Source organism: Podarcis gaigeae (genome assembly GCF_964106915.1).
Source record: "Podarcis gaigeae genome assembly, chromosome: 7".
Taxonomy (NCBI): domain Eukaryota; kingdom Metazoa; phylum Chordata; class Lepidosauria; order Squamata; family Lacertidae; genus Podarcis; species Podarcis gaigeae.
In genome coordinates, this window is record NC_139683.1 from 1,936,061 (window position 1) to 1,950,403 (window position 14,343).

General features: G+C 47.2%; 1 protein-coding gene across 2 annotated transcripts; it reads right to left on the reverse strand.

The window, feature by feature from the left end:
* Positions 1-2,660: 2,660 nt before the first annotated feature.
* Positions 2,661-12,933, reverse strand: MFSD3 (major facilitator superfamily domain containing 3). Of its 2 annotated transcripts, XR_014566791.1 has the most exons (7): positions 12,806-12,933; positions 8,264-8,963; positions 6,674-6,821; positions 5,999-6,105; positions 4,643-4,752; positions 4,027-4,242; positions 3,069-3,209 (listed from the first exon to the last, which is right to left on the reverse strand). XR_014566791.1 is itself a non-coding variant. In XM_083749296.1 (6 exons), the coding sequence occupies exons 2-6, from the start codon at positions 8,940-8,942 to the stop codon at positions 3,045-3,047; spliced, it is 1,209 nt and encodes a 402-aa protein (XP_083605422.1). In that variant the 5' UTR covers positions 8,943-8,963; positions 12,806-12,933; the 3' UTR covers positions 2,661-3,044. The 2 variants fall into 2 exon arrangements, 1 of the variants encoding a protein (XP_083605422.1); XM_083749296.1 differs by lacking the exon at positions 4,027-4,242 and having other exon boundaries at positions 2,661-3,209.
* Positions 12,934-14,343: the final 1,410 nt, after the last annotated feature.

Sequence of the window (14,343 nt, forward strand, 5' to 3'; positions counted from 1 at the left end):
AGGCAGAGGGCCTTCTTGGTGGTGGCACCCGTCTCCTGCCAGATGTCAAGGAGCTTTGCAATCTTCCAATATACCTGAAGGGCCGTCTCCACCCCCATCGTTCTACCCGGACACTGAGGTCCAGCTCCAAGGGCCTTCTGGCGGCTCCCTTCCTACGAGAAGCCCGCAGACTGTCTCGCCAGAGTGGTGCATGCTCTGGTTATCTCCTGCTTGGACTACTGCAATGCGCTCTATGTGGGGCTACCCTTGAAGGTGACCCGGAAACTACAACTAAGCCAGAATGCGGCATCTAGACTGGGGACTGGGAGCGGCCGCCGAGACCATATAATACCGGTCTTGAAAGACCTACACTGGCTCCCAGTACATTTCCGAGCACAATTCAAAGTGATGGTACTGACCTTGAAAGCCCTAAACGGCCTTGGTCCACTATACCTGAAGGAGCGTCTCCACCCCCATTGTTCAGCCTGGACACTGAGGTCCAGTACCGAGGGCCTTCTGGTGGTTCCTTTGCTGCGAGAAGCCAAGTTACAGGGAACCAGGCAGAGGGCCTTCTCGGTGGTGGCACCCGCCCTGTGGAACTCCCTCCCACCAGATGTGAAGGAAATAAGCAGCTATTTTATCTTTAAAAGACATCTGAAGGCAGCCTTGTTTGGGGAAGTTTTTAATATTTAATGCTGTACTGTTTTTAACATTTGATTGGGAGCCGCCCAGAGTGGCTGGGGAGACTCAGCCAGATTGGCGGGGTATAAATAATAATAATAATAATAATAATAATAATAATAATTACAGGCGTTTGGAAACTGACTCCTTTTAATGACAGGGGTGGTGCCATGCTGCTCCCATTGTAATTATCTGTATGGTTTTAATGGAGTGTGTGTGTGTATAAAATGGCTTTTAAATTATCGATTTTTCCTATATTTTAAGCAGTTCTTGGTTTTATCTGTCAGCCACCTTGAGTCAGGGAAAATGTCAGGTATATAATAATCTTAACAATAATTATACTCACACAAGATTATTAGAAGACATCTGCCCTGTTCAGGGAAGTTTTTAATGTGTGACATTTTAATGTATTTTTAATCTTTGCTGGAAGCCGCCCAGAGTGCCTGGGGAAACCCAGCCAGATGAGCAGGGTACAAATAATAAATTATTATTATTATTATTATTATTATTATTATTATTATTATTATTATTATGCCTCTTGAGGCAGAGCGGAGCCATTGTGGTTAGTAGCCATCCATAGCCCTCTCCTCTGTGAATTTGCCCAATCCTCTTTTAAGTCCTCCAGCCTCATCAACTGGATCACCTCTGCCTATACGCTTCTGTTCTTTTATATGCTTAGAAACCATAGAATGGTACGAGTTGGCAGGGAACCATGAGGGTCATCTAGTCCAACCCCCTGCAATGCAGGAATCTTGAACCCATATACCTGAGATTACAAGTCTCCTTGCCGGCAATGCTATCTTCCACAATGATTTCCACCTGTGTGGAAGCAGCATAGGCTGCAACTGCCAAGATGCCCTCTAAATCTCTTGCTTTAAAAAATGATGCTACTTTCTTGTCCTCAGGTTCAGAGGCAAATTTTAGGGTCAACCTAATGGTTTTTGTTAGCAGACCAGCAGTTTCATGAATGAGTTCTTAAAAACCTCCAGAGTGGATACCATCTGGACTAGGTGATTTGTCCGCCAGTGAGTGGCCTCTCCTTAAACAGGAGTCGCCCATTCACAGGCCTAATAAGACCTGAAAGGCTTCAGAGGTTGGCAGACCAGGTGGTTCTGAGCAAACCATGCCCACCTTTCTGACTTGACATCCTACATGGCAGTTATGGTAAACTTCCAAGCCATGGCTAAGTGGAAGAAAAGTCGGAAGCAGACTTTAAAGTGTTCCTCCACCCCCATCGTTCTGCCTGGACACTGAGGTCCAGCGCCGAGGGCCTTCTGGCGGTTCCCTCCCTGTGAGAAGCCAAGTTCCAGGGAACCAGGCAAAGGGCCTTCTCAGTGGTGGCTCCCGCCCTGTGGAACACCCTCTCACAAGATGTCAAAGAGAAAAACAACTACCAGACTTTTAGAAGATATCTGAAGGCAGCCCTGTTTAGGGAAGCTTTTAATGTTTAATAGACTATTGTATTTTAGTCTTTTGTTGGAAGCCGCCCAGAGTGGCTGGGGAAACCCAGCCAGATGGGTGGGGTATAAATAATAAATAATAATTATTATTATTATTCCTGAATCCTCCTTTGCAGCTGTGGCTTGAATTCAAGACAGAAATGCAAAGGGGGGGGAAAAGATATATTCCTTTGCAGGTGCAACCTGAACTCAAGTCACACCTGCAAATGAAGACCTGCAAGTGTACTTTTGGAGTCCACTCCCGAATCTTTCCTCTGACATTTGAGTCAGCTGGCGCTGTTGGTGGCCATCAGGTGATTAACAGGTGGGGAGAGATGCTGTGCCACTCAGAGGTCCAGCTTCTGGGTCTCCTGTTGAGGCATCTGGATGCTGGACTAGGTAGAGTTTGGGCCTGATCCCGATCTCATGATGTCCCTTGGCATTCTCCAGGACTCACTGGGGCTCGCTGCTCCAGGACCCAAGCAGAGCTGGGTTCAAGAAGTCATCTACCTTGCAGCCCAACCCTATGAGCATTTCCTCAGAAGTAAATCCAACTGTGTGTTTTTTATTTTAAAAAAAGTTTATTTATTTGCTCTCACACCCTGCCACAGACAGCGATCCTGCCCTCCTTTACTTCTCAGTCACTGACAACAAACACTGAGGCATTAACTGACCTCGGAATTCAGTCTAAACACACTTCTTGTGTGTTTAGCCTGAACGGAGAAGCGTGGACTTTCCCAGGCAAATAGAAGGAGAGTTCCTGAGAAAATTACTTTGAGGAAGGCCCTTGCCAGCTCTTCCCCCTCACAAAGGGCTTTGAGATCCCTGAGGAATTGTGGCTTACGGGGCTCTGGAGACCTGGAAATTCCCCTTGGCCACCTCTGGCTCACAGTGACCCTGCTTCCTCTCAGGTTCTTCTCTTCCTCCTCCTGGTGGTAGCAGCCATCACCTTCTGGAAGACAGTATGTAGGCAGCAGAGATGCTGGAGAGGGCGAGGAAAACGCTAAAAGCCCCGACGAAGCCCAGCCAGTCCACCACGATGCCTGCCAGGCTGCTGAACACCAGTTTGCCCAGCACTTCCAGCGTGGCCAGCAGGGAGTAGTGAGTGGCCTGCAGAGGAAAGAGAGGCGTCGTAAGGAGAGGAGGGGATCCAGGCCACAGCCCAGAGGCAGCGCCCAGAATTGTCCCCCTCCCCATTTATATTTGTAAAGGTAAAGGGACCCCTGACCATTAGGTCCAGTTGCGGACGACTCTGGGGTTGCAGCGCTCATCTCGCTTTACTGGCTGAGGGAGCTAGCGTACAGCTTCCGGGTCAGCAGGACTAAGCCGCTTCTGGCGAACCAGAGCAGCGCACGGAAATGCCACGGAAATACCTATTTATCTACTTGCACTTTGACCTGCTTTCAAACTGCTAGGTTGGCAGGAGCAGGGACCGAGCAACGGGAGCTCACCCCGTCGCGGGGATTTGAACCGCCGACCTTCTGATTGGCAAGTCCTAGGCTGTGTGGTTTAACCCACAGCGCCACCCGCGTCCCATTTATATTTGCAGAGAGCCTAAAGCAGGCATAGACAAACTTGGTCGTCCATATGTTTTTGGCCTACAACTCCCATGATCCCTAGCTAGCAGGACCAGTGGTCAGGGAAGATGGGAATTGTAGTCTCAAAACATCTGGAGGGCCGGGTTTGCCTATGCCTGGCCTAAAGGCTCATTTCCACACACCCTTCTTGAAGGCACAGCGAGGGAGGAGCAAACGTTATTCGTTTATTCGTTTGTTTCCCACCCGTTACCCTAAGGTCCCAGGGCAGGTTACAGCATTAAAACACAATGTAAAAGAAAAAAATTATCTTATTTATCCTGGCTCTGGAACCCTTAGCAATCCGAGCAGCCACAGATATCAAGGGAGTGGAAATAAAAGGCAGAACCTACAAATTATTGCTCTTTGCAGATGACCTAATGGTCACAGCACCAGACCCCATATACACAGCAACCTCCCTAACCAGAGAACTCAACACATTTGCAATGGTGCTGGGCCTACAAATAAACTTTGCAAAGTCAGAAGCTATGTGCTTCAACACCCCTCCCCACACCCAAAAACTTACTAATGTCACCAAGATAAAACTTTGCCACACCAGGTTCAGATACCTAGGGGTACAAATAACCAGAAACCTCAATAAATTAGAAGGTGGTTTAAGACTAGAGATGGAAAGGCCTGGAAGAATACCGGGGGGAAATTTCCAAAGCTGTTTTTTTCCAGAAAAAATGAAAACAACTTTGATAGTTTGAATATTCCTCACACTCCCCCCCCAACCTCATTTTTCTGGGGGGAAACGGCTTTCGGGAAAAACGGAAAAAAGCCTGGTCCCCTCCCCATTTTTCCAGGGTTTTTTTTCCAGGCCTTCCCACCTCTAGTTAAGACGTTACTAGTTCATAGTAAGTGAATTGGCTTTTTAAAGAACTAAAGCTTTTTAAAGCACCAAAGCTAACCAACACATGTTCTTTGGGCAGTGGGGCGGGGAGCAGAACGTAGAGGCAAGAGTTGTACCTGTATGTTCTCCTGGGCCTTTTGTGCACATTGCATCATTATGCTGAATGTTAAGGTGGTTACCAGGCCAGCGATGAAGTGCTGTAGGAAGATGCTCAGCACAGCTGCCACTGGACACAGAGAGAGAGAGAGAGTGAAAGAGAGAGAGAGAGAGAGAGAGAGAGAGAGAGAGAAAGAGGGAGGGAGGGAGGGAGGGAGAGATCTGTTAGTCTAGAAGCAGCAAACGGGGAAAAGTGTCTGGTTGGCTTCCAAAAACCTGAAGAAGGTGTGGGTTAAGGATTCAAGAGCTACAGTCTCTTTACCTGCTGCTGGGCCTGAACTCTTGAGGAACTTGAGAGTTTCCATTGCTTAGCAAAATTTTGGCCTTCCTGGTTGCAAGTGTGCAAATTTGCAGGCAAGGTCTGCAAATGACTCCATATATATATGGAGTCATTTGCAGACCTTGCAGTCATTTGCAGACCTATATATATAATTTTTTATTTATACCCGCCCTTCCTAGTTCAAAAAACTGGGCTCAGGGCGGCTAACAACAAATTCAAAACACTTAATTGTAAAAGCAGCATAAAATACAGTATAAAAACATGAATAACAATAAAATTCAAAGTTCAGAAATCAATTTAGGGGAAATCCATCTAATAAGCATTAGATAATCCCCAGGGCTAGCTGGCTGAATTAGTCCTACTTGGGCCAGCGAGGAGACCAGGGGAGAATTAGATGTGGGGTCTCAGAGTGGGTAATCTTCATAAAAGAGGAGGGGGAGGGAAGAGAAGGGAAATAAAAGATCAGGATGAATTCAAATTGAAAGCCAGGTGGAATAGCTCTGTCTTACAGGCCCGACGGAAGGAAGTTGAAGCCTGCAGGGCCCTGGTCTCATGGGACAGAGCGTTCCACCAGGTCAGAGCCATCACTGAGAAGGCCCCGGCCCTGGTGGAGGATAGTCTAACTTCCTTAGGGCCTGGGACCTCTAAACTATGGTTATTCATGGACCTTAAGGTCCTCTGTAGGGCAGACCAGGCGGTCCCGTAAATCCTTAGAAGAGGGAAGCTTTTGAGCTCTCACCCCTGTTCTGTGTGGCCTTCAGCCACAGTCAATAATGCACCATTTCTTATCCTCATGTACTAGGAATATTTGTGTGGACAGATGGGGAGAGTTGCTGCATCTAAGAGCGTTCACTCTGCAATGCCATTATAAAAGGTCGCCCTCATTGAAGTCCCTCAAATTCTGCAAACACTCAGATTCAGGGTGGGGAGAATAAACCACAGTAAACACATTTGTGACTTTAGGACTCTTGGATGAGATCCACACAGAGACTGAAGCAGGAGAAACAGCTGCTGTGTTGGGCTTCTTTCAGCTCACCTTCAAAGACTGGTTTTTTGTCCTCATAGGCAACCAGCAGGAGTGTTTGGAAGACCAGGCTGAACAAGCGGAATATCATCAAGGTCTTCAGCATAGAAAAGGGGTTCCTGGGGAGAATAAGCCACAAAGGAAAGTCATCAGGAATGGCAGAAGCACTCAGGGACAGCACAAGAAGAGGTTCATTGCAGCGCGGCAAGGACAGAGGCTGAAGTGAAAAGGCTATGAATCAAATCAGGCTGCCCTGGAGAAAAGATCCAGCCTTCAGCATTATGGGGTAGATGTTGCAAGCAGGGCAAAAGATGTGCTGTGGAAATGGTAGCTATTTCTAATTGAGTGCAGAGGGAGTCAAAGGATAATAGGTAGCAGGTGGGCGTGATTTCAAAAGCATTTGCAAATGGCCATTCAACCCTCTGAGGATCCATATTTTTTTTGTTTTTGTAAAATGCTTCTGGTCCTTGAGGCGGCAAAAGATACGGATTCCTGAGAGCAACTCAGGCATTCCCGATTCTCTTCTCCCCGCTTCTCAGTGTACAGCAGCCTCCTAATTCTGCATAAATGGGAGAAAGCATGGCCTGCTTTGTGCCTGCTGGAAGTGAAAGGTTGGGCAGAGTAGGATGAAAAACCACATGGAGAATCCACAGCATGAAACCCCATTTGAAGGCTGATGGTGCTTACCCCTGTTTTGACATCAGATAGCCTCCGAGTGAGGAGCCTATAATGGAGAAGATCATGGCCACAATCCCATTCCAGAAGCCAAGCTCCTGTGGGGAAAAGGAATGGTCCAGTAGGAAGAGGGGAAACATGGATATGGCCCCTTGTTCACCTGCAAGGAGAATCAAGGTTCAGTTTCCAGCAAAGCCTGCCCTGGCCTGGGGAACCTCGGCTGCTGCAAATAACAGGAATAGGAATTATAGTTACTATTACAGGCAGCAACCACTTTGCGCAGAGACTCTATTCCTGGCCCCTGTGTGTGTCGGTGGCGTGAGCATAAGCCCTGCCCACCTTGTTATGCCCCACCCTGTTCTGCCCCCATTCTGCCCTCTCCCAGGTCCAAAAAGACCCATGCACTGGTGTTCACACCAGTGGCATAGCGTGGGTTGTCAGCACCCGGGGCAAGGCAAGTAATTTGCGCCCCCTAACCCATGGATTTGTGCCCCCTAACCCTAACCCCCAGATGTTGCGCCCGGTGCGGCCGGCCCCCCCTGCACCCCCCACGCTACGCCACTGGTTCACACGTCAATCAGACGCATGCAAAATGGTTGCTGCCTGCATGGATGAATACAGTGGTACCGCCGGTTAAGTACTTAATTCGTTCCGGAGGTCCGTTCTGAAACTGTTCTTAACCTGAAGCACCACTTTAGCTAATGGGGCCTCCTGCTGCTGCCGCCGTGCCGCCGCAGCACGATTTCTGTTCTCATCCTGAAGCAAAGTTCTTAACCCGAGGTAATATTTCTGGGTTAGCGGAGTCTGTAACCTGAAGCGTATGTAACCTGAAGCATATGTAACCCGAGGTACCACTGTATAGCCTTTCAGATAGCTTGGGCTAGAACCATATAGGGCAGAGCTTTCCAAACTTTTCATGTTGCTGACACACTTTTTAGACATGCATCATTTCGTGATACAGTAATTCAGTTTTCCTACCAAACTGGAGGTTAAACCCCTTTCCAAACCAAGGAGGAGCATGGAAAGCATTCGCACGAAGCACCCACACACTGCAGCCGACATGCTAATATGTCCTCTGATATAGGACTTTACAGGTCACAACCAGCACTTTGAATTGGGCCTGGAAACAGGCCAGTAGCCAACAAAGCTGTTGTAACAAGGGCGTCAGACGCACAGGCTGTAGAGGTCTAACTGCCAGAGAAACTCTCTGTTGTAACTCTGGGGGTGGGTCACAAGATGCAGGCTAACTCAGTTACTTAAAAAGCACATGACGTAAGACAGCCTCCCCATGGCTGATGGGGGTTGCAGTCCAAAGCATCTGGAAGTCACTAGGCTGGAGAAACCGGAAGAGCTAAGAAGCTGAAGGTGCTTAAGAGGAGGTGCATTCAAAACTATAGTGGCCTCAACTCTCACACCTGAAATGGCATCAACTTGGAAGGTCTACATCATGTGGCTTTGCTGAGCTGCACGCAATATCCCCATGTTTACCCTCTCCCCAGTAGCCTGGACCCCTTTCCCAAAGACACACTGTTCATGTCCTAACAGATCAACCATTTGGCTCACCAGCATAATCTGCAGCTGCAAGTCTTTAGAAGGACTCACCCAACTTATAGAGCAGCACCAAACCAACAGTCCAAAGAGTGTCCGGCACCTTGAGAAGCTCTTGGAGCATGAGGCAGGGGTTTAAGGTTCTGAACCTGACCCAACTGTATTGAGGATTGAACCTCACTTTCAGTTTTAGGTTAGCATTCCAGGTGACTCCAATGGCCACAACGTAAAGAAGGGCCAGGCCCACAAAGAGGGTCTGCCAGCCCAGGTGATGGAGGAAAGTCAGCAGGCCCCCTCCTGCCAAGACGGAGCCCAGCTTGTAGGCCACGACCTGGATGGTGTTGCCGTACCCAATCTCACGTTGCGTCAGCAGCTGGATGGCAATCGCGTCCACTGCAATGTCTTGGATGGAGGCGCAGAAGTTCATGAGCAGGAGGACGATGGCCACCGGGAGGAAGTTTGTCTCGGGGGCCATGAGGGAGCAGGCCAGGCAGGCCAGAACGAAGCCATACAGGGTGAGCAGCAGCCACGACCTCTTGGTTAAGTAATGGTCCACCAGGGGTGCCCAGAGCATCTTGAGAATCCAGGGCACATAAAGCACCTTAGACAGGCTGATCTTGGTGAAGGAGAGGCCCAGCGTGCGAAAGTAGATAGGCAGCAGCCCAGACTGGAGCCCATATGGGATGCCTTGGACAAAATACAGCATTGCGAGGACAGCATACTTGGCGTTCATCCTTCAGGAACTGCCATCCACCTGCAGGGAGCACAAGCAAAGATGGGCAGAGCTCAACAGCCTGAGAAAGGAGGGATCTGTACCTTCAGGTGCGTCCAGGAGAAGTGTAGGTATTCAAGGGCCAGAGGGAAAGGGAGTTTGCCCATTGGTGGTTGTGGAAAGAACTCAGAGGCTAGACATGTTATACACAAATAATGAAAATGAGACGGCATGGATTTAGCTTTCTCTGCCCAGCATAATATTTTGCAACTTATGGGCGCTGTTAGAGAGACACAATGATTTTCCAGGTAGATACCTGGTAAACCTAATATTCTAGAAAGCAGAACAGGGGAGAGTCTGGGTACTGTGGCATAACTTCACAGAATGGAATTGCCCTGGTAGATGAAAAACGGGACTTGAAAACGTTTATTGTTTTTATTTAAAAATACCTGAGAGTTGCCTTTGGCCAGTAACCTCCAGGTTGCTAATGAAACTTACTGAAACATAATAAAGTCACAACAACTTTATACAAATATTTGAGAAAACCCGTAAGATATCTTCTTGTATCTTAGCTTTTTGATTGGCTGCAGAAGCCAACACCCTAACCCACCCTGCTCTCCTGTCATTGGTGGAAAATAAATTACAAAGGGTAATTCAGTCTTCTTATTATTGTTTTACTTCTGATATAATTGATTTCATACCCTTTAACATGGTACAGCTGAAAATTGAGATAACACTGCATTTTAATATTGCTTGTTACGCACTAAATGGCTTTACTACAATCAACTGGTATATAAATTTTGTTAAATGAATAAAATAAGATTTGAGGTCTTTATTTTACATATTCTTGTTTAGCTTTAAAGTGACATAAAAAGGTACTGGAATCATTTTATTTTACCATGGGCTGTAAGCAGGAAGGACATAATAGTCCTGATGGTTTTCACGTTGCTAGTAGTTAACCAACGTAACCAATCTTCAATAAAAGCCATTAATCATCTCCTGCCTACCTTCTCTGTTGGACACAACAATGTATTCAAAACACCCACTTTTCCATTGAGATTTTACATGTGCTCAGTCCTTAATGTACCGTATATAATTTTATCAGCAGTTAGCATTTAATCCTTAGAGTACGCTAATAGAATCTGATCAGAGTTTTACAATAGGTATATGGAGGTATATAAATTCATGCATGATATGGAGAAAATGGGTAGAGTTTTTCTCCCTTTCTCAAAATACTAGAAATTGTGGACCTCCAATAAAATTAATGCTGAAAGATTCAGGACAGACAAAATAAAGCATTTATTCATACAGCACACAGCTAAACTACAGAATTTGGTCCCACGAAAGATAGGGATGACCACCAACTTGGACGGCTTTAAAAGAGAATTAGACAAATTCATGGAGAAGACGGCTACCAGCAGCAACTAGCCACAAGGGCTATGCTCTTCTTCTGCTGTTAAAGGCCGTGTGCCTCTGAATAACAGTTGCTGGAAACCTCAGGAGCAGAGCATGCTCTTGAACTCAGGTCTTGCCTGCAGGCTTCCCATATTGGGTATCTGGTTGGCCACTGTGAGATGCGGATACTGGAGACATTAGATCTTCTTATGCCTGTAACCTAGGAAGCTCCTTTCTAGCAGATCAGAATATTTGTTTGACCAACCCAGTGGAACTGGCACTGTTGCAGGTCCCACAAAACACCCAATCCACATTTGTAAGAACTTGATCTTTTAGTGTGGTGGCACCTACACTTTGGAACTCCCTGCCTATTGACATCAGGCAGGCTCCTTCACTGTACTCTTTTCGGTGCCTGCTTAAAACATTATTGCTTAGACAAGACGACCCGGATGTGGCACGGGTGGCGCTGTGGGTTAAACCACAGAGCCTAGGACTTGCCGATCAGAAGGTTGGCGGTTCGAATCCCTGCGACGGGGTGAGCTCCTGGTGCTTAGTCCCTCCTCCTGCCCACCTAGCAGTTCGAAAGCACGTCAAAGTGCAAGTAGATAAATAGGTACTGCTTCGGCGGGAAGGTAAACGGCGTTTCCGTGCGCTGCTCTGGTTCGCCAGAAGCGGCTTAGTCATGCTGGCCACATGACCCGGAAGCTGTACGCCGGCTCCCTCGGCCTATAGAGCGAGATGAGCGCCGCAACCCCAGTGTTGGCCATGACTGGACCTAACGGTCAGGGGTCCCTTTACCTTTGCCCAGATGTTTAGAAAGTAGATGCAAGTTTGAATTTGTTTTTGGTCTGCTGTCATTTTAGCTCTGTGAGAGTTTTAAATTATTGTTGTTAATTTTTACTTATTGAGAATTTAATTGCTTTAACCTTTTTTGTAAACTACTTTGAGGTTTGTCTGTTGTTTTACAATCAAGTGGTGTATATTTTTTTTAAAAAAATACATACATACATATATACTGTCCTTTCTAACAGGCAGTGGATGCTCAGGACCCCTTTTTTTAACTGGGGTTGCCTGCTAAAAACATTCTTGTTTAAGCAAGCTTACCAAGACACTTAGAAATGCTGGTATGTTTTTTAACCCCCCCTCTTTTTTGAGGGGGGGCCATCAAGGGTAGCCAGCATTATGCCCCCCAAATGATGTCGGACTCCCTACTCATACCAGGCCCGGTCAAGCTGTAGTCTGTCATCATCTGAAGTGCATCCTGTTGGCTCCCTATGCTTCGATTCCTTTTAAACGTCCTTTCAGTCCATTAGAAAGGACTCCCTTAAGTATCTGTCACCATCAATCTGTCATCTATTCTTTGTGTAGGGAGCCAGTACTGGTGTACTTATTTATTCATATTTATTTCTTATTTTTTAAAAAAATCTATTATGTGTTCTCATTTTGTATTTTTACATTGTGAACGGCCCTGGGATCTTTGTGGTATGCAAATTTAATAAACAACAAAAACATATAATTTTATTATTTTGACTTTTCGTATCTTTTATGCCGTCGTTGTGGTTTTGTTATTGTTTTGTTATCTGATTTCTTTCCGCAGGGCCTGTAAGACAGAGTTTTCGCCTGGCCTTTGGCTTGGAGTCAATTTGATTCCCTCCCCCTCTTTGTTTTTCCTTTCTCCTCCTGTGCAGAGGCTGCATTTTAATGTTTCAATATTTTAATGTTGTATTTTAATCTTGCTTTTAAGTGGTATTCATTCAACTTGTTTTTATTATTGCCTGTTAGCTGCCCTGAGCCTGGCCTTGGCTGGGCAGGGCGGGGTATAAATAAAAATTATTATTATTACAGTGGTACCTCAAGTTAAGTACTTAATTCGTTCCGGAGGTCCATACTTAACCCGAAACTGTTCTTAACCTGAAGCACCACTTTAGCTAATGGGGCCTCCCGCTGCCGCTGTGCCGCTGTAGCACGATTTCTGTTCTCATCCTGAAGCAAAGTTCTTAACCTGAAGCACTATTTCTGGGTTAGCGGAGTCCGTAACCTGAAGCGTATGTAACCTGAGGTACCACTGTTTTATTAATATTATTTTAACCTTTTTTCGTAAACCACTTTGAGGCGTTGTTGTTTTGACAATCGTGCAGGGTATGAATTCAGAATAACTGCATAAGTGCTAACGGAGTTGGGGGCTCTCCTGCCTGCCAAACCTACACGGAAGCTCACAGGCCTGCATCATGTCACCCCCCTACTCCCAAAAACGAAGCTTCCCCGACCCCCACAAGAACCCCTGTGGCCCCAGCAGGACTCAGCATCACCGGGTTGCCAGCCTGCCTGGCAGCATCCGCAGCATCCCCGAGGCGAGTGGTCCAGCCTCCCCTCCGTTGCCATGGCAACCGCCTCCCCACCGGCCCTCCCTGCTCTTCCGCGCTTCGGCCGCTAGAGGGCGCCGCTGAGCCGCCCCTTCCCTCTCCTTCCCCGCCGCTCGCGGGACCCACATAAAAGTCCAGCCGCTCCGCTCCGCGCTTCCCCGGCCAGCAGCGAGAGCAGAAACGCCGCCGCCTCCCTCAGAGAAACGGAACAAGGCCCAGACCAGGAGCCCAGGTACGCTTCCGGTCAAGGAGAGGGAAACGAGGGAAGCCTCCCTTTTTAGACCGGAAACGGCGCTCCGAGGCCTCGCGGCCCTTCTAGCCGGCACCTCTCTATTGGCTTCGCGACGCCATTCCCCCCAAAGGGCACAGTCTCACTGCAAAGGCCGAGACTTCCGGTTGTAGATCGAAAGGGGCTTTGGCACAAGTGTAGAGTGGCGCCGCTCTGTCCTTTTTACCTCTCTAGCGGTGCAGGATTCAACCCCCAAAGGATTCAAACCCTCCTTTGTCTCCCGAGACAGACGGATGTCAACAACAGCGAAGGCTCCCTCTGCTTTGGAGAGGGAGAGTTCGACCGAGTACCGGCAGTGTTCATGCGTAGTTCATTGAAACTGTGTCCCCTTTGGGTCAGGGGACCATAGAGGTAGAAAACATAAGAGGTCATCATCCCCTTTCAGCACTTGACAAGCTGCATACAGCGCTGCCAATAAAGGACACTATAGAGCAGCCTCATAGAGCAGAATTATAACAGAAAGATATGGATGTCTCGTACACCCCAGGTAGTGTGGTTGCTGACCTTGAGCCAGACATCCTGGAGAGTGAAGTCAAATGGGCCTTAGAAAGCACTGCTAATAACAAGGCCAGTGGAAGTGATGGTATTCCAGCTGAACTATTTAAAATTTTAAAAGATGATGCTGTTAAGGTGCTACACTCAATATGCCAGCAAATTTGGAAAACTCAGCAGTGGCCAGAAGATTGGAGAAGATCAATCTACATCCCAATCCCAAAGAAGGGCAGTGCCAAAGAATGCTCCAACTACTGCACAATTGCACTCATTTCACACGCTAGCAAGGTTATGCTTAAAATTCTACAAGGAAGGCTTAAGCAGTATGTGGACCGAGAACTCCCAGGAGTGCAAGCTGGATTTCGAAGGGGCAGAGGAACCAGAGACCAAATTGCAAACATGCGCTGGATTATGGAGAAATCTAGAGAGTTCCAGAAAGACATCTACTTCGACCACAGCAAACTATGGCAAGTTCTTAATGAAATGGGAGTGTCTCCTGAGAAATCTCTATGTGGGACAAGAAGCTACAGTTAGAACTGGATATGGAACAACTGATTGGCTCAAAATTGGGAAAGGAGTACGACAAGGCTGTATTTTGTCTCCCTGCTTATTTAACTTATATGCAGAATTCATCATGCGAAAGGCTGGGCTGGATGAATCCCAAGCCGGAATTAAGATCGCCAGAAGAAATATCAACAACCTCAGATATGCAGATGACACAACCTTGATGGCAGAAAGTGAGGAGGAATTAAAGAACCTTTTAATGAGGGTGAAAGAGGAGAGCGCAAAATATGGTCTGAAGCTCAACATCAAAAAACCGAAGATCATGGCCACTGCCCATCACTTCTTGGCAAATAGATTTGTAAATTTATGAACATTTAAT

What these genes read in the sequence shown, in the direction of transcription:
- MFSD3 (XM_083749296.1), bottom strand. Translation starts at nt 8,942, where the DNA reads ATGAACGCCAAGTATGCTGTCCTCGCAATGCTGTATTTTGTCCAAGGC. An exon ending in GGTGCTGCTCTATAAGTTGG is followed by an intron (nt 6,822 to 8,263) that starts GTGAGTCCTTCT and finishes TTCTCCTTGCAG; the next exon opens with GTGAACAAGGGGCCATATCC. An exon ending in CAAAAAACCAGTCTTTGAAG is followed by an intron (nt 4,753 to 5,998) that starts GTGAGCTGAAAG and finishes CTCTGTGTCCAG; the next exon opens with TGGCAGCTGTGCTGAGCATC.